This window comes from Carettochelys insculpta, chromosome 8, assembly GCF_033958435.1.
Source record: "Carettochelys insculpta isolate YL-2023 chromosome 8, ASM3395843v1, whole genome shotgun sequence".
NCBI classification, from domain to species: Eukaryota; Metazoa; Chordata; order Testudines; family Carettochelyidae; genus Carettochelys; species Carettochelys insculpta.
In genome coordinates, this window is record NC_134144.1 from 42,126,207 (window position 1) to 42,145,501 (window position 19,295).

General features: G+C 43.7%; 1 protein-coding gene across 1 annotated transcript in view; it reads left to right on the forward strand.

Annotated features, from left to right (window-relative positions):
• The first annotated feature begins 6,503 nt into the window (after nt 1-6,503).
• The window catches only part of FAP (fibroblast activation protein alpha), a 64,124-nt gene continuing 51,332 nt past the window's right edge, over nt 6,504-19,295 (forward strand). Inside the window, exons 1-2 of the mRNA XM_075001183.1 lie at nt 6,504-6,618; nt 6,906-6,990. Of these exons, the coding sequence (XP_074857284.1) occupies nt 6,613-6,618; nt 6,906-6,990 (91 nt within the window). The 5' untranslated portion in view covers nt 6,504-6,612. The remainder of the gene's footprint in view (nt 6,619-6,905; nt 6,991-19,295) is intronic.

Genomic DNA, 19,295 nt, shown 5'->3' on the forward strand with positions numbered 1-19,295 from the left:
GCCGTAGCTTGGGTGTAAGTGTGCACCTGTGTATCTGTGCTCCCTCCCATGTAGTCTGCTTCGAGGCTATCTAGCATTGCAGGGGAAAAAGCCCCTCATTTCCATCTTGACTGCCTTTAGCATCTCAGAGAGAAAGCAGTAGTCCATGTCTACATCATTAGAATAAAGAGTAGCTGGTTTTGGTTTCTTTGTTCTCCTTAATAGTCTAAGATAGCTGGTTAATGTTTCCCTTTTTTAACTCCCTTAGAAGTTAAAAAAAGAGGCAAAATAGACTGAAGACTTCAGTTTCTTTTCCCTTCTGTCTGGGGACCTTTCCCGACCCACCAGTCTCTGTGTTTAGAAAATTACTTGTTTCTTTTTCAGGTAAAGAAAAGAAAGAGAAGAAAAATCTTTCTCCTGCATTCCTCATGGCTGGAGCTACTCATCCCTGAGAGGTGCCTTCCTAAAAGCGGTTCCTGTAACAGTGAAACACTCCCTAGCTACGTCTACACGTGAAGCCTACATCGAAATAGGCTATTTCGATGAATAACGTCTACACGTCCTCCAGGGCTGGCAATGTCGATGTTCAACATCGACGTTGCGCAGCACCACATCGAAATAGGCGCAGCGAGGGAACGTCTACACGCCAAAGTAGCACACATCGAAATAAGGGTGCCAGACACAGCTGCAGACAGGGTCACAGGGCAGACTCAACAGCCAGCCGCTCCCTTAAAGGGCCCCTCCCAGACACACTTGCACTAAACAGCACAAGATCCACAGAGCCGACGACTGGTTGCAGACCCTGTGCATGCAGCATGGACCCCCAGCTGCAGCAGCAGCAGCCAGAAGCCCTGGGCTAAGGGCTGCTGCACACGGTGACCATAGATCCCTGCAGGGGCTGGAGAGAGAGCGTCTCTCAACCCCTCAGCTGATGGCCGCCATGGAGGACCCCGCAATTTCGATGTTGCGGGACGCGCAACAACTACACGTTCCCTACTTCGACGTTGAACGTCGAAGTAGGGCGCTATTCCCATCCCCTCAGGGGGTTAGCGACTTCAACGTCTCACCGCCTAATGTCGATGTTAACATCGAAATAGCGCCCAACACGTGTAGCCGTGACGGGCGCTATTTCGAAGTTAGTGCCGCTACTTCGAAGTAGCGTGCACGTGTAGACACGGCTCCTGTCTGCTTGCTGCCTGTTTCAGCCTCACAAAAAGTGCCTCACCTGCCACAGCTAAATGAGCAGTCTCACAGGAGCTGGGTGCTGAAGTTAAAACTCCTTATTGGGATGGCACTTCAGTCTGCAAGAGATTCCTACTGAAGGACTGTCCCAGAGTCCTTAACATCAAAAGGTGATCGGGGCCTAAATAATTATTTGTTGCAAAGTCAGCTGCTAGCTACACACTTGTCACACCCTTCAAAAGTCACCTGGGCCCTGTTTCACACCTCTGGCAGAGGGGCGGAGAGTTACACCATTCAATTTGCATCCCTTCCCCATTCCAACTCTCCTTCCTTGTTCTTCATCAGGGATCCTTCTCCTGAGAACCTACTCCTTCGGAAAATGTATAATTTGTTATTTCATTGAACTTCTCCTGGTGCAACTCAGAAGCACAAAGGGGTTCTCTGTCATTATTTTGGATCTTCAAAGCAAAGCAAGGTTGAAGTCCCATTCTAGACATCAGGACATTAAACAATATGGGAAGCCATAGATGTTCCAGATGGTCCTGGTAGCAAACGTTATTCCAGCCCTAAAATGACAGGATTGCCTACAGTCTACATTTGGGCAGGACCATTATCAGTACAGACTGCTCCACCCAGATTGTTCTGCAGGGTTCTCCTCACTGAACTGAAACATTAACCCTGGTACAGAGCCACAGTTTATTGGTGGCACAGTTGATACTTCATCACCCTGGGACAGATGCCTTCCTAATAGCCTGGGGACAGGGGGGTTGCCTCTGCAACCACAAGGTTCAGGGCAAATAACTGCCATAGAAATGACCCTCCAGATCACTTTGGAGCTAAGTGCTGGCAGGAATGCTTGTGCATACTCCTGCCTTTCATCAGGAATACCCACATGCAGGTCTACATTAATCACTTTAGGGTGTTCTTGCTCTTCCCCCATCTTGAAGGAAGTACTCAGCCTTCAGAAACAGCATATCCTTCAGAAGGCGCTCATCACAGTTGCCTGTCTACCAGGGATACAGAACAGGGCAGCCAATAGCCTCAGTGAGAATTTCTGGCACAACCATGAATGAGAGCTGAAGCCAGAGCTGGTTTTCACATGTATTTCCCCCTTAGGGAGAAATGAATACAGCTCTCCTCTTCATTGTTTCCTAGAAAAATAGGTATCATCGCTACTGCCGAAGGCCTGGCCTATGGAAACATTCCCTTGGTGGTGCCCTCATCCTCCTCTGGGAAAGGGACCTTTTGTATGCCTATTCCAACTTTCCTCTTCTATACAAGATGCTGTCAAAAATTCAGCAAGACAAAGTGAGTTACTCTGATTGCCCCCTTTTGACCAATACAACCTGACACAGATGGCAATATATCCTCCTATTCCTCCTCAGCTGATTCTTCACCTGATCTCTCAGAACAATGAGCTGCTCCTTTACCCCAACCTGTAAGTCCTAGGCCTGCAGGTATGTTTCTTTTTAGTTATAGACCTAGAGGCAGTAAGCTCTGAGCAGCTGAAAGGTGTGTCACCACACAGCCAAAGGGACTATGCGAAATATCTGCAAAATAGAAACTATTCAAATCATAGCTATTCTACTCACATGGACCCTCTCTCTGATTTTACACTGCATTTTAGATCTCAAAGGGTCAAACTTTCACTTGGCTTTGTTAAGGTACATCTTGCAGTGAAAATGTCCTTCCTCCACCAAGTAGAGTACATAAATATTCTGTGTTTGCTCACCTACTTGGTGTACATATTCCTTAAGGGCATTGAGAATCTCTTCTCACCTGTAACACTGTCCTTTCCAGGCTGGGATGTTAACCTAGTTCTCAGGGCTTTGACTAGACCTTCCTTTGAGTCCATGGCAACTGTTTCTCTACACATGTGTTTGTGAAGACACATGTATGAGAGGTGATCAATTTGTAAGTGCCATCTCCTCAACGAGACACAGAGAAATGGCAGCCCTGATGCCGTTCGTGGTCCTTTTAATTAAAAAAAAAAAAATCTAGGCCATATCTCAGTCTTTCCCCACTGCTATCTGCATTTTCAGGTAAATCAAAAAAATCCATCTCCCAGTTTTTCCCAAAAGCACTTTAACAACAGGGAGATGATTCTGCATATTCTGTGTATTAGAAGAATACTAGCATTGTACTTGCACTGGACTGAAGATGGTAGGAAATCCCCTAAACTCTTCTTTTCATCCACAGAATGATTGCTGTGAGATTGGCTCAAAGACTATCCAAATGGGTCTGTGACTGCACTAGTCACAGTTAGCAAGAACACAGTGTTTTCCGTCCCGGGTCCATATGCACTCCATGAGGTCAATTTCTGCCTTGTTGCATTCCTTACTGATATTCCTATCTCAGCCATCTCTACAGTAGTACCTCAACCTCTGCCACACACTCACAGAACATCATGTGATCAATGAAGATTTGACTCCTAATGCCATCTTCAACTCCATAGTACTCTATGTAGTAACAGGCTTCACTCCAAAGTCCCAGCCTCCAGTGTTGAGTACTGCTTAGGAGTCACCTACAGCGGAGCACCCATAGGTACACAACTCGAAGAAGAGAAACTTACTCACCTTATGCAGTAACAATGGTTCTTTCATTGTTCATTGTGGGTGCTCGCCCACTCACCCTCCTCTCCTCTATTGCAGAGTTCTCCAAAGTGCTCTGCAGTAGAGAAGGAAGTGAGGGGCTTTCACCCATGCAGTGCTAGGCAGCCTTGAGGCAGACCACATGAGAGCAAGAGCACATCCTTGGGCTCAATGGACACTGCTACAAAAAATCTCTGATTAGAGGTGCAGGGGCAAACATACACCTACAGTGGAACACCCATGGGGACATGCATCTTGAAGCACCATCATTACTGCACAAGGTGAGGAACTTCCTCTGTTTTGTAATGGCATTAGAGAAATTTTGCAATGAATTTATGACAGGTGTGGGTCCAGGGTTGCTCCTTGGGTACAGTTTCTCCTGCAGTGTTCAGCTGGAGGAAGTTTGAGAAAGCGAAAGTTTGACCCTTTGAGATCAAAATGCAGTGTAAAATCAGAGGGAGGGAAGATGAGGTTAAGTCTATGTGAGTAGAGTGGCTTTGTCTTGGGATAGTTTCCATTTTGTAGATACGTCACATCGTTACTTTAGCTGTGTAGTGATCTTCCTTGCCAAAAGGGGGAGACAGAGACAAAGCTCAGGATGTGGGTTGCTTGTTTGACTGAGTATGGAGACAAAGCAAAGGAAAACTCACAGCCCGTCTCAAGGAAGGCCCTCATTTGAAAGGCAGATACCAGCTGAAAGAATTGATCAGCTGAAGGAGGTAATGAAAAAAGAGACTTTATTAGCTGACTCTTGTCGACAGAAATTGGGGAAGAAGTGGCAGCTAATAGTGTGAACAGCTGTCTGTGTTCTGGGGATCTTCTGGTTTATAGGGCTGGCCTGGGTTTTGAGATGAGTTGCTAAAACTGAGTCAGTTCCTAGCTCTCATGTAGCCATTGAACTTCTGCTCCTGCTGCAGTGGGATGAGCCATAGGTTATGCTACCCTGCAACAGCCCAGCTGTGCTTCATTAGCCCCTGCTCCTCTGCAGCACCTAGATTCTGAGCCCATTCCCTGCCTGCTCTGGACTGGCTCCTTCCAGACCTCTCTCCAAGAGGGACCTAGGAATCTTGCAGATGTATCTGAACAGTCTGGTTCAGTGCCATGCTGAAGTCCCTAGTTGAAGATGTCACTAGTGAGTCTTTGCGGCGGTGTCAGAAGAGGTCAGCGTTCCTTCCTTCTGTGCGGAGAGGGAGAAATGGAAACCTGCATCTGTAAAGACAAAGGCAGATCAGTTTTAGGTTTTTTGTTTTGTTTTGTTTTTTTAAACTAACGAAACAAAACAATGCCCTGGCTGGTAGAGGAGTGTGTCAGTACAGCTTCCGCATTACGGGCCAGGGGACTTGCCTGCACCAGAATATGGGACATGCTGAGGCTGAGGCAGGAAGTAAGAGGGGCCCTATTGAGGTGGAATCGTAGTGGAGAATTCTGTGGGAAACTGGGCAACCCGGGGGGTGGGCTGAGGAGGGGGGGAGTGGAGGTCTCCAAAGGTATCCGGGGGAGAGCTGCCATTAAGTTGTAGTAGCTCCATATGTTGCTTAGATTAAATGGAAGGTTGTTTCCTGTGGCATTCAGTGATTACTGCTTCAGGTGCTTGCAAGACATCTTATTTATTCTGTGTCCAATTCCAGCCAACTGTGTATGACAACAGCTAGAACTTCAACTGCACTGGTCTAGACTCCCTTATCTGAGAAGCTTAGCCCTGAAAGGCACAGCCTGCAATACCATACCGTGTTACTATGGCATTATCTCCAAGGGCTGTGTCTACACTTAGAATTTTCTCTAAACTCTCACTGTAATGCAGCTCTAAGCATAGTTAAATGACATGAAGGTAAAAATACCCACAGCCAGTCTACACAGGTGCTGTCATCATTGTCTATCAGTAGTGGAGCTGTACTGAAGCTAAAGCAGTGTTCAGAAAATTTGAGAATATATTTGCAGTACACTCAGCATGATTTTACTTCATTAACATCAGTGAATTTGGGTCAGCCCCTACCTGCTTGCAGGGACAAAGGGACATGCAATCCCACATTTAGGCACTCACACAGACAGCAGTATGTGCGCTTTTTGGCTCACTAAAATGAGGTAAATTGGAAAAAAATATTTTTCTTTAAAACTGAAATATCAAGGTTTTTAAAGGAATGCTTAGCAGAGATGGGTCCAAACAACAATGAAGACGTTCATGGAATTCAGTTGACTTTGGATGAGGCCCAAAGATGTTTCCCATTTAAATCTATACTATAAGGTCTACTATATAAATTATCATTTTCTCAGAAGTACATATAATAGTTTTCTTCCATATGCTAAAGAGTTATTGGTTTAAAGAGTTTTAAAAGTGTATGTATTCTGTTCCAAACTCTGCATTTCTCATACAGTCTTAATTTCTTTTTTCTCTCAAAAAGTAAACATGCAAGCATAAGATATACAAATTTTAAAAGTGCTTTACTTTTCCTTAATTTAGTATTTCGCTGGAAACAGAAACACAGTTATTGTCAATGAGTTCTAAACCCCTGAGATTTTAAAGGAAAACAGCATATATCAACCTTACTGTGAGTCATAAAACCCATACGTTACCATATTCAGATGTTAGTTACAGTTAACATGGAGAGGAAGAACATAACTGCCACTCCCACAGTAACCCATAAGTCATTTTGGGGCCAAGAACACTCCCAAAATCTGTTTCTGATTTTCCAGAACTTTAACATTTGGCATGGTTTGCAAAGTAGGTAGGGAAAAAAAAAGTTTTGCTTATGTTTGGCCTCTAACCGTGAAAACAGAGCCTGCCATTTCAGACTGCTCTCACAGATCCACTGGTCAACACCCAGCGGAGAGAATTTGCATTCTTTAGAATACATCTGGAAAAATGAAGGTCAGTATGTGAACCAAATTCAACCTTTTAATGCTGTTGGATCTGTTGTTGTGAACTTTCTATTGTTGCACAAGGCTAGGTTCTGAGCTGTATTTGCTTCATAGCAGAGAGGAAGAAAAACAGTTCTAAACGTTTTACAGGGAGATTTATGTTCATTGACTTGAATGGGTGTCAGCAATCAAATAAAATACTTTTGTGGGGGGGGAGTGTTTTAGAACAAGCAAAATCATAATATATCTATTGCAGAAGATTCTGTAACTGTAACTGGTATACTTTTTATTTTACAGACCCAGCTAAAAATTGCATTTGGAGTGATTGTATGCCTTTTGCTTTTTTTATTAGTTATGTGCATTATCCTACTTCCAGCAAGAGGTAAGACAATTTATTATGTAATGCATTGAAAAATATGTCTTAGATCAGTGTTTCTCAACCCGGGGTACACGTATGCTTGGGAATACACTGAGGTCTTCCAGGGGTACATCATCTCTTCTAGATATTTGCCTCGTTTTACAACAGGTTACATAAAAAAAGATAGTAAAGTTAGTACAATCTAAAAGTTCATTCAGACAATGACTTGTTTTTACTACATCATATGCCTTATGCTGAAGTGTAAGTACAATATTTGTATTCCAAGTCATTTATTTGATAAGATGGTAGAAGGTCAGCAAGTTTTTAGTAGCAGTCTTCTGTGATGTTTTTGCATGTTTTTGTAAGTAAGTAGTTTTTAAGTGAGGTGTAACTTGGTGGTATGCAAAACAAATCTGATTCCTGAAATGGGTACCGTACTCTGCATGGCACTTTGTTTCAAAACCTCAGACTGATTACCTTAGGACCATATTTCTCAACTGGTGGTACACAAGCAAAGTTTGGGGGTACTTATAATTTTTTTTTTTAAAAAGGGGTACTTTATTAAAAAAAAAGTTTGAGAAACAGTCTTAAATGTTATTTTAAAAAAGTTTATAATTTTTTTTTTTAGTATTGTCCTGCCATTGTGGCTATTGTTTTCTCACCTTTTAGTAACATTTTACTGACAGTTTAAAATTCCTGAAGAAATGAAGATGCCAACATATGTTTAAAGGTGTTCATTCAAGTGAAGGGCACCTGCATTAACTTTACCAAGCATGACAAATAATGTGCTTTGACAGGGCGGCAAACATAGTTTTCATTACACTCCTACAGTCTGTTAGCATTTGCCTTTGGGGCAGTGACATTCTCATGATCTGTTGTTATTTACTTTGGGTTTGAAGAACTTGCATTAAGTTAGGTGGTTGAATAATACAGTAAACTCTTTCATATCCAGCAGCCCCAGAACTGTGAGGCTGCTAAACACTCAAATAATCTAGATAAAAGAGATCTATACCTAGCAATGTATAATACTAAAGAAAAACAAGATTAGATTATTAACAAAGAAACAAAAATACATGCCTCAGAGAGGTTTCCATGTTAGTCTGTATCTTCGAGAAGAAGAAGTCCTGTGGCACCTTATGGACGAACAAATATTTTGGAGCATAAGCTTTCGTGGGCAAAGACCCGCTTCGTCAGATGGAGAGGGTCTTTGCCCACAAAAGCTTATGCTCAAAAATATCTGTTTGTCTATAAGGTGCCACAGGACTTCTTGTTTTTCTTAAAAATACATGCAGAGTACTTTATTTACCAGCACCAGTACTATCGTACACTGTAAACTTATACTGTATTTGCTGTATTTATTTGTGTTTACTTTCACTATACTGTACTTATGGGAAACATAACTAAAATTTTCATATGGTTAAAATGCTGGTTATCTGAGCGTTCCGGATGATAGAATGCTGGATATGAATGCGTTTACTGTAATTTTAGAAGCTATTTTTATAATAAATTATTACCTCAATGCATTGCTTTTATGACGGGGGAGGAGACTTGATTAGTTGGTGGCTATTTACAAATGACATCTCCGTGTCTTCAATGAAGGATTAGCCAGCAATGTGTTCCATTATTTTGCCAGCTCTAGAGAAGCTTCTTTCATACCATGAAGTTTGCAGATGTCTTACAGACCTGTTCCTTTCTGAGCTATTTACTGTAGCTCCCTATTGAGATAATGGGTTTTGGTATGAAGATTGGGACATGGGTGGTCTTAAATTCAGGACCTTAGTAGCAGTGGCCTATTAGCAAAGGCAGGTTTTCTAGGTGAGATGTTTCATAGGATAAGTATTTGCACAGCCACTTCAATATAATATATTAGCCCTTCCCAAGCATTTAAAAAAAGAAATAATAATAAAAATTGCAGATTAATTTTCCTTTCTTCTCAGCCTCAGGGGAAATAGCTTCGTTAGTTTATAGGGATATTTTGCTCTTTGTTATGGAGGCGGTGTGTTTTGACTAACTTACTGGAGGTAAGCTAAGTCAAAAGAAGGAATTTTGAACGCAGGCCTGGAAGTGGTGAGGGTCTAGGACCATAATTGAATTTTGTAGGGGTGAGTTCCACTGTGTAGAGCCAGCTACTGTGAAAATTCTGTCTCTAACTCATGAACCTCTGCATTTGTATTGGAAAGAAGCTTTAATGGTAGTTGCAGTCATGGGCTATGGTTACACTTACCCGAACCACGGGCAGCAGTATACACGTGGGCAGTCTCAAAAATGCAAATGGCTGCTCATTTGCATATTTGCTCACTGGCAGACGCTGCCGCTGGCACGAAAATAGCTGTGTAAACATGGTTCTGTTGGCGAAACTCACTCTTTGTCAGCAGCCTCTTATGCCTGATTTTTTTCCAGGCATAAGAAGCTGCTCACAAAAGGTGGGAGGGGTGTCGCTGGCAGAACCATGTTTACACAGCTTTTTTTGTGCTGGCAGTAGCATCTGCAAGTGAGCAACTATGCAAATGAACAGCCATTTGCATTTTTCAGACTGCCCATTTGCTTACTGCTGCCAGTGGTTTGGGTCAATGTAACCATAGTCCATGACTGCAACGACCATTAAAGCTTCTTTCCCACAAAAATGCAGAGGTTCATTGCTTTGTGCATTCTTGTCTTTTTGTTCTTGTTGCTTTTGCTCTTTTATGTTGTTTTATTTTATTTGAAGAAATTTTGCTGGCTAGTAAGCCTGCTGCTATGAAAAGTGACGTGTATATTAATATCACTTTTCAAAGCCTCCCCATAAGTTACGAAGTCTGTTGTGAAAAGTTACATTAACAAACATATAAATATCAGTTTTCAGAGGGACTTACTCAGTCCCAGCAAGTCAGGGAACAAATTAAGCCCTGAATAAGGAGGTGGGTAGGAATGCAACAGACCCAGGAGTCATAGGGGAATGGATATGGGGCTAGAGGAAGCAGCAGAAGCCATGGTGATTGAGGGGGTGAGCCTGGAGCCAAAGCCGACTGCCATGGGAGTGGGCTCCAAAGACTGCCATTGTGCAGACAGGGGACAGAGCCCACTGCCCTGCACCAAAAGAAGCACTTCATGGGCTGGAGATGAAGCCCAAAGCCCCACGGTTGGGACCTGCTTCCCACCACATGAAGCCCAACCCCACAAAGCCCGGGAAGGTGTGGACTCACACGCTGCCTACTTCTCCAGATTTTGTGTCTCCAGAGGGGGCAAGGCCTAGAGGAAGGCCTGCAGCATTTCCCCTTTCCCATCAAATCATCACGCAGCAGGCTGTGGCTGTGAAAATAATCCCTGATGGCCACATTTGAGAAACACTAAGGTCGATATTGCAAGATGGGAGGATGGACTCGACAATGTCTTTGAATGTTTTCTTGCTCTGCCCCCAAACACATTCCAATCTGCAATTCTCTGTGAGAGAAGGTCTTCAGCAGTCTACTGTCAAACCTACTGAGCACATGGCTGCATCATCTCAGCTGCAGTCTTGCTATGAAAGCTCCAATGCCTGTGACGTTGCAGCACTGCAGGAACCAAATTTTCCCATTTAATTCCTTTTATCTGCTGCAGGCATTGCAGACATGGCAGGTCCAAGCATTGTATGCAGTGTTGCTTACTGCAGGTATCGTAGCCATTAAGGAATATTGTGATGACAATAGTATGCTGAACACTGATTTTTTTGTTGCCATTCTGACAGCGTTCAGTCCAGAGATGATGCTGAAGTTTTCTGAAGGCTTTGATGGCTGCACCAATGCACTTTATAATGGCATCATCAACCACTATATGTCATGAAACAGCACTGCCTAGTAGCAAAATGCATCAATGCCATTGTGTGGAACATCACCCCTGGACACAATTGGCCTAGTTGCTGTACTTCCTGGTAGAGGTTGAACCATGACTTTTAGCTTCTTTAGGCTGATTCTCAAGCCAAAATGTTTTGCTGCATTCACAAAAAAGCTGAATAATAATAGGAAAGGATTGAACTTTCTGAGACTACACCTATGGGCTTTGGAGGTAGAGGAAAAGCTGCCATAGTAATCTACAGGGTTCAAGGGCTGGCTTGGCATCGTGCTCTGCCCAAAGCCTCACTGAGCAGAAACATGAATTGTTAATACCATCTCACACTAGTGATCGGTTCCCACATCCATCCAGTCCAGTCATCTGTTCTCAGCAGTTTCTAGTACCAGATGCTTTGTTTGGAAGAAGAGTAAAGAAAGTCCGTTACGGAGAATTATAGGTTAACTTGTCCATATGTACATTTCTCCTTAGCGCCAAGCAGTTAGTGTTTTGATATTGGAACATCAACACTGTAGCCATTGGAATTGTGGATATTATCACTGACTTCATAAAGGTCTCATCTGTCTTTGAATCCTATTGAACTTTAGCTCAGTTTCCAGAGACAGACAGATGAGTTTTTGTGGTTGCAAATTATGCAGTCAGACAAGCACAGGAAATAGATGGTGAGTCAGGATTTTATGTATCCCAACACTGCTTAAATGAGAGAAGTTTTTGAAAGAGGATTAATTCCACTTGAAGCTTAAACAGGAAGACAGCTAAATTCTGTCTTCCAAAGTAGACAAAAGGTGTATCCTGTACCTCCTGTATGAATTAGAAGAGGAATATAACAGTGCCACTGTGAATGGGGAGAGAACATCATGTTGTTGATGTAGAAATAAGAAATGCACAATTTTTCTTTCAGTGAATTTAACATAAAATGTACAACCAGTTTATATGATTTCCCTGCATTTGTAATTTTGATTTCATGGTTATTCTAATACTTAAAACTTGTGAAAATAGGAAATACTACATATTTACAGTGAGAGTTCTCTTTCCTACTTTATATAGGAAATTAATACACTGCGGCTTGAAAACAGCTGATTTTCATTCAGAAATACTCACCCTCTTAAAAAAATCAAAAACAGAAATGGGCCTGCTGGGACTCCAGACCTCAGCTTAGCTCTTGATCTCTGTCCCTGACTCATGCTTCCTTAGTCTAGCCTAGTATTTCCTCTGAGCTTTGCCCCTAGCCTGACTTTGACTCCAAATCTTGCTTATTAAACTAGACTCTAGTAATTCCTCCATCCCCAGCTTACTGACTACCATCCCTGATGTGTGGACTCCAGCTTAACTGTAGCTGCTAAGTCAGATCACCTGTGCCTCACTCCCTTACATTATGGTGCAAGTGAATATGTAAACCAGAAAGGATACTATGTAATCTTTATGCAGCCTGATTGACCATACAGGGAAGGTTAAAAACAGCAACTTACAATACACTAGCAATATGAATGATGCCCAGATATTCTGGAGATTTGATGTTTTTAAATTTGGACAATCTGGTACTTTATTCCTTACCAATAATATGGATATCAATAGAGTGTCTAATGGCTCACATTAGTTTGGGCAATCCAGTCTATCTATGCCATACTTCTCTGGCTCAGGAAACCATCCTTGGTATAGGAACACCTTGCAAAAGAAGATTAGTTACACACAGAACAGTTGATGGATGGTGATTGAATGTGCATTTGTTAATCTGAAGGCAAGATGGTACTGCCTACAAAACCCTTTGGACTCCAGTGTGTATAATGTTGTTAGTGTTGTTCTGCAAAATACATGTGAGGAGGTGGGGAGAGCTTTCACTGGGAGTAATGGTGTTGATGTATGGTGCCTGGATGTGCAGCCAGAAAGCACACCTGTAAAATCTTGTGCTGGATCTAGGACAGTGAGGAAATTAAAGTTTGGTTTGTGCCCATGTCCTTGATTGGGAGTGGGAAATGTGATTATGATAGTGGGTGATATAAGGACAGTACTTGTGAACTGTGTCAATTTACCTGTGTGAGAAGCAAATTTAAGTGTTGCGAATCTAAAATATTTATTAAAAGTCTAGCTTTGAAGTTCCTGTCTCTGTAGTTTCCCAAGTACTCCTACATCAAGGCTAGGTCTACACCATGAAATAAAGTCTAATTTATTGAAGTTGACTTTTTAGCTGCTAGATTTTTTAAAGTGGAAGATGTGTTTGCAAATGTCCAGAAAGTTGACATAGCATATCTCCATCGCCTGGCCTGTGTTTGATTGTGTCAGCAATGCCTTGTGGGTACCTATCCCACAGTGCCTGTTGCCCCCTTGCATTCTGGATTTTTGTGCCAGTGGCTTATGGTAAAAATGCACCACAAGTGCTGGTGGGTGCCTGATGTCCTCATTCCAGAGTGCAATGCCCTCACCTCCCCTGCATTGGAAAATGAAGGAATGGCCCAAGACTTTTTGAACCATTTTTCATCCATTTTCCAAAAGCCTGCCCCAGCTCACATTGCTGCATGGCACTAGTATGGCTCATGAACAGTTTAGAGTCATTACACAGTGTGTTATAGCCACTTCCCAAAGTGTTATGCAGTATTTTATTAGACAAAGCCAGTGGGAAGATGAGATGATATGTGGATGATATTGAAGGGCTGGAGAACAGGAATGTGGAGCTGCTGGCCTCCTTGGATGAATTGCTTGCAGTGGAGTGCTGGTTCTGGAGATGTGAAACCAGCACTCACTGGTGGGACGGAATCATTTTGGAGATCTGGGAGCTTCTGCATGTGCTAGGCCACTTTCATGGAACCGTATGACTTGCTGTCCCCCACCCTGAAGCACTGCGATATCAAAAAGAGACCTGATTTGACAACTCACAAGTGCATGTCAATTGTTCAGTAGAAGTTTGCAGTGCCCAACAGCTAGCAGTCAGTTGGAAGTCAATTCAGGGTGAGCAAATCTACAGTGGGGACCACAGTAATGCAGGTAGCAATTTGTGACTGTTGTGAAAGACCGTGACTCTGGAAAACGTGCAGCACATAGTGGATGGCTTTGCTGCCATAGGGTTTCCTAACTGTGGTGGGCAATAGATGGAATCCACATCACCATCCTGGCCCCAGACCACATGGCTTTGCAGTACATAAACCACAGGGGTACTTCTCCTCCATGGTATTACAGGCGTTGATGGATCACAAAGGTCATTTCACCAACATCTGTGTGAAATGGTTGGAAAAGGTGCACAATGTGTGCATCTTTAGAAATTCCTGTCTGTACAGAAAACTCCTGGATGGGACTTTCTTCCTAGAACAGAAGATCAAGAATGGAAATGTGGAGATGCCTATAGTGATACTGGGCGACCCTGCTTACTCTCTGCTCTCTTGGCTCATGAAGCTATACACAGGCATCCTGGGCTGCAGCAAGAAGTGATTCAACCACAGGCTGAGAAAGTGGGGATGGCGGTGGAATGTGCCTTTGGCCATTTAAAAGTCAGATTTAGGTGCCTTCTAACCTGTTTGAACATTTGCTGAACCAATATCCCCACCGTGGTTGCAGTGTGCTGTAGTTGCCGTAACATTTGCGAATCAAAGGGGGGAAAATTTCATGCCAGCCTGGGTTGCAGAGTCCTTGGGCAGTACTTATGCACAGCTGGACACAAGTGTATTCACCATTGCACATGCAGAAGCAAGAGCTATCAGGGAGGCTTTGAAAAATAGCTCTATGAATGAGCAGTCAATCATATGAATCTGCTGCATTTAACTATTGTGATACCACTCTCTCCCCCCACAATGATGTGTGCTTGACTTTTATGATAATACCTCCAGCCGCAACACACCCCTTGTAAACCAATAAACAACACTGTAGTTTTCACAAAAAACATCCTTTTTATTTAGAGGGGGAGTGTTAAGGGGTAGGTAGTAAAAAGAAGGCAATCTTGGCATCATGTGTGGTGCAACATGAGCCTTTTGCAGTGTGGAGGGGTCCTCAGTGTGGAGTGAGAGACTGTCTTTGCCCTTCCCTGCCATGTTCAGGGACCCTGATGAGGGTGTGGGGATCAAGCTATATCGAGGGAAGGCCAGGCAACAGGGTGTGGAGGCTGCATAATGAGTCCTGTGGTGGGAGTCCCTCTGCAGCTCCAGCATGGAACACAGGATCTTGGTTTGCTCCCTGACAGCCATCAGGAGGTCTGCTGAGCCTTTGTTCTTGCACTGGAGTATGGTTTGCTGCCACTGCTGGGGCCACATTCTGTCAGTGGCATCTTTGGCTTGCTCCTTGTCTGCTTTTTCATGTTGCTGCAGGATGAAGTCCCTGTTTGGATCTTTTCTTTCGTTTCATCACAGCAACCTTGTCCTCCCCATTTATGCTGCCTGTTGAAGACAGTGAAAGTCAAAATTTAGATAAAATTTTTGAATGTGATACAAAGCGGTTACCCGTAGAATGAATGGGTGTCAGTTTGACAATCAGTGCAACTTTTCTTTTCCAAGGCCATTTTTGGCTTCTTATGGGTGACAAAGAATCAACCTCTACAGAACAAAAGCTATTAGTTATCCAAACCAGTTCATTGCACACATGGTAACATCTTGTCATCTTAAGAGTGGCAGGAAGGCGGGGTGTTCAGAGCTTGGCATCCACATGGCAACGAGGAGGGGTCAAGCCCTATGGATACATGGTGGACTGGAGGCAAGGTGTCTTCTCTGTAAACTATAAAGCATGGAAAAAAGCTCTTGGTGGCTCCTCATAAATCCTGTGCAGGAAAAGCCCATGCTGGACAAGCTGGTGTCTGGGAGCGGGGTTCACACAGCCTAGCAGCCATGTGGCACGCTGGATGCATGATGGGTTTGAGGTGGTTTCTTCTCTGTAAACTGTAAAGCATGGAAAAAAAAACTCTCGGTGGCTCCACCATAAATCCTGTGCAGGGGAAAAGCCATTTAAAGCAGGGAAAGCCTGCTCTGGACATGGCAGTGTCTGTGACCAGGGTCTGCACAGCTCAGCAGCCGTGTTGTGGGGTGGAAAGAGTCGAGTCCACCAGACACATGGTGGGGTCAGCAGGGGGAGGGAGTCTTTCCTGTAGACTGTAAAGCTCAGAAAAAAAATCTTTCTTGGTGGCTCCTCAGAAATCCAGTGCAGGGGAAAAGCCAGCAGCATGGTGGCAGGGGATAAGACCAGGACAGCCTGCCAGCCATGCAAAGGGGGGAGATGGCGAGCTCTCCAGCCACATGATGTGGCAGGGGGGCCTGGGAAATTTAAATGCCCATGGAGCAGTGTAAAAAACTAATGAAACTTCCTGTGCTGCTTCTAGGTTGCCGAAAGAGACTTCAGCCTCCTAAGAATAATAGAGAGTAAAAAAAGAAAAAATGTTCATACTGTGTGAGCACAGGGCTGGAAAATTTTCCATAATGCTGTATGGTACCATGATACCAGATTACTTATTCGTTGCCTGATGTGGCAAGATGTGCTATAGTGGAAGCCGCAATAAATCAGGCCTCCCCAAAAACTTCACGTGAAAAATAAGTGTACCTGGCTGAGAACTTTATGGAGATCTCCAAAAAGGATAAGTGCTCCATCCCCAGAAATATTAACAAGCTTTTTGAAGGGGCATGGATCTACTGCACCTGAGCTGCAACCCACTTGTAGCAGTTTAAAAAATGTGCTCCACAGAACTAAGTCTATACCCCAACCTAGCTGCGACCTGCTCGTAGCAATCTAAAAAAATACCCACCAGAAGAGCCCTCTGCTTCACTGCCGGGCCCTGGAGCATCAGGTGTCACTGAGGGAACAAGGTTGAGGGTGATGAAGAGCTCCAGGAAGGCAGGATCAGCTTCATCAAGTGCCTGCTGAATGTCAGCATCCTCCTCTACATTGGCCTCCTGCTCCCCCTCTCAGCTCTCACTAAAGTCCTGAGGATGATCTGAAGAGTCCCTGTTAGCCTTGAGGAGCATGTTTAGGTCCCTTCCAAGAATGGTGTTGAGCTGGTTGCAGTAGCAACGCATCTTGGGAGATGTACCAGATCACTTGTTGGCTTTTCTCACACGGTGATAATTCTGCCTGAGCTCCTTTATTTTGACCCAGCATTGCTCAGTGTCCCAGGTGTAAGCTGTCTCAATCACACCCTCTGAAATCTTCTCATAAATGTCCACATTTCACTTGCTGACTCACAGTCTGCTCATCAATGATTCTTCACCCCACGCAGAAATGAGATCCAGGTCCCACTGTGGCTGCATGCTGGATCTCTTTTGTAACCCTGAGAACTCTGATCAGAAGAACTCTGAGTAGGCATGATGGCCAGATGGCTAAATGGGATGGATAGCTCCTGAAATGCACTGGCCACGCTTGTCAGGATGAAAATGAATTCATGTTCCTGGGTTTCCTGTTAACTACTTCCTGTGCACCTGGAGAGCAGCAGAGGTGAAAGTGGACGGAACAGACACCTGTGGGGCATTGTGGGATACATGTGAGACATCTCTGGAGGGCAATAACATTGATTTAAAGTAATGCTGTTTCCACACTAGCATTAATTCAACCTTTTACATTTAACTTGGCCTTATGCTGCCTCAGAGGGTTGACGAGAGAAAGTCAGCCTTAGCTCCCCTTAAAACTGACCTAATGGTATTTGCAGTGAAGATGGTCACATTGTGAAATCAAGCTAAGTTCCTTAAAATCAACTTTATGCTGTAGTGTAGACATAGCCCAAGAGATTGGACAGCAAAACAGAAGTAAAAAACGAGCAAACTGCATTTTGGGATACAGAAGAAATATGCAATGTAATGGTCATATATTGGCACAATTTAGATGTGTGCCTAGAGCATTGATTAAATGTGATAATAGTTATTATGAGGATCAAAAATGTAGAGCAGATGTCAAAATTATGTTGTAAGGCAGAATGGCCAGCACAGCATACTAGGTAATGTGCCATTCTGTATAACCCAACTTCACTGGGAGTGTTGTGTACGCAAGGACTGCAAAAGGACACCCATCACAGCAAAGGAACTATAGTAGGAGAACCAACAGATTCACCCATCCCCTGGACCGGGGAGGAGGCTGGCTCTGTGTTCCCAGAAGGGGCAGAGCCATGGGCAACAGGGGCGGTTCTGAGGGTAGCCAGCCTTCAGCACTGCCCAGAGCATGCTGTGCTCCCCATCCCACCCAGACAGCCCTGAGAGCCACTGGGAGCACTCTGTGTGGTGCTCCAGCAGTGATTTAAAAGGCCTGGGGCTCCAGCCACCCCTGCTGGCATCTGGGAGCCCAGGCCCTTTTGAATCACTGGGCCCTGGGGCAACTGCCCCATTTGCCCACCCCCTGCGGGTGGCTTGAGCTACAGAGAACTAAAATGAAGAAAGGATGCTCTACTAGAGAGAGAGAGAGAGAGAGAGAGAGAGCAGCAGCTGAAGGTCAAGAACCTTGATTTCTACTCCCAGGTCTGACTGATTTTCTGTTTGTCCTTGGGCAAGTTGCCTCATCTCTTTACCCTCTTCCTCTGTCAGTACAATGAAAATAAAGATGGGCTCTTACCTAATTTTGAGGGGTGTTGGATGGGCTAGTTTGTCAACGTTTGTACATGTAAAGCACTGTAAATGCTAGTATATATTTTGCACACCAGCAAAACCGAAATGGTGATAACAAAAAACTGAATTTATCTGAGGAAATTATGGGCCTGATCAAAGCAGCCTCAGCAACGGAATCCAAAATAAGGATTCATAAGTGCTGGAAGTAAGGGTGCTGCCACACCCCCTGGCTTGAAGTGGTTTCCATCATGTACAGGGTGTACAGTTTGGTTCAATGGCTCTAATCACCCTCCAATATACGGATTGTTCCAGCACCCCTGCAAGGATTGAAAACTGGCACAAAAGTTTTAGAAGAGTGTGAAAGCGGAGGAAGAAATGAAGACACATTATTTCTTTGTGGAACATGATTTCAAGCACTAATTATTGAAATGATCTTCTGTACTACAAAAGGACTGAAAAAAACACAAATAATTAAAACTGCTGTCTTAATTAGAACATTTAAATGACTCTGGCTGCATATGAACAAGCATTCAAAATAAGTCATCAGCAAACAGGAAGTAAGAAGCTTTTGCATCCAATTTGCTTGAAGAAGGATGTTGAAAATTTAAAAAGAAATGTACACATTTAGCAGTTGTACCAACTAGTTGTGGGAGGATATACTGTGTGTGAGAGAGAAGTAGTGAAAAGAGCACAAATTGAACCTCTCTAATATGACACCCTTAGGACCTTACTGGTGCCGAACAACAGAATTGCCTGAACACATGCGGGGTCAGTATTGTCTAGCAGTATTACCAACATTCCACTGCTCACTGGGCTCTTGGAAGACAAATAAGGGTAAATTAGAGCTAAATAACAGCACAGAACAACTGAGAGTCAGGACTGGTGACATTAAACAAACTTTATGGTAGTGTGGGAAACTTGGGCACAGCCATGGTAAGTGTACCTCTGGCTAACTAAAGTCATGCTGCAACATGGATGCTGTTGGACCAAATAGAGTCAGACTAGAGATGTTCAACCTGTATTTAAAGAGAC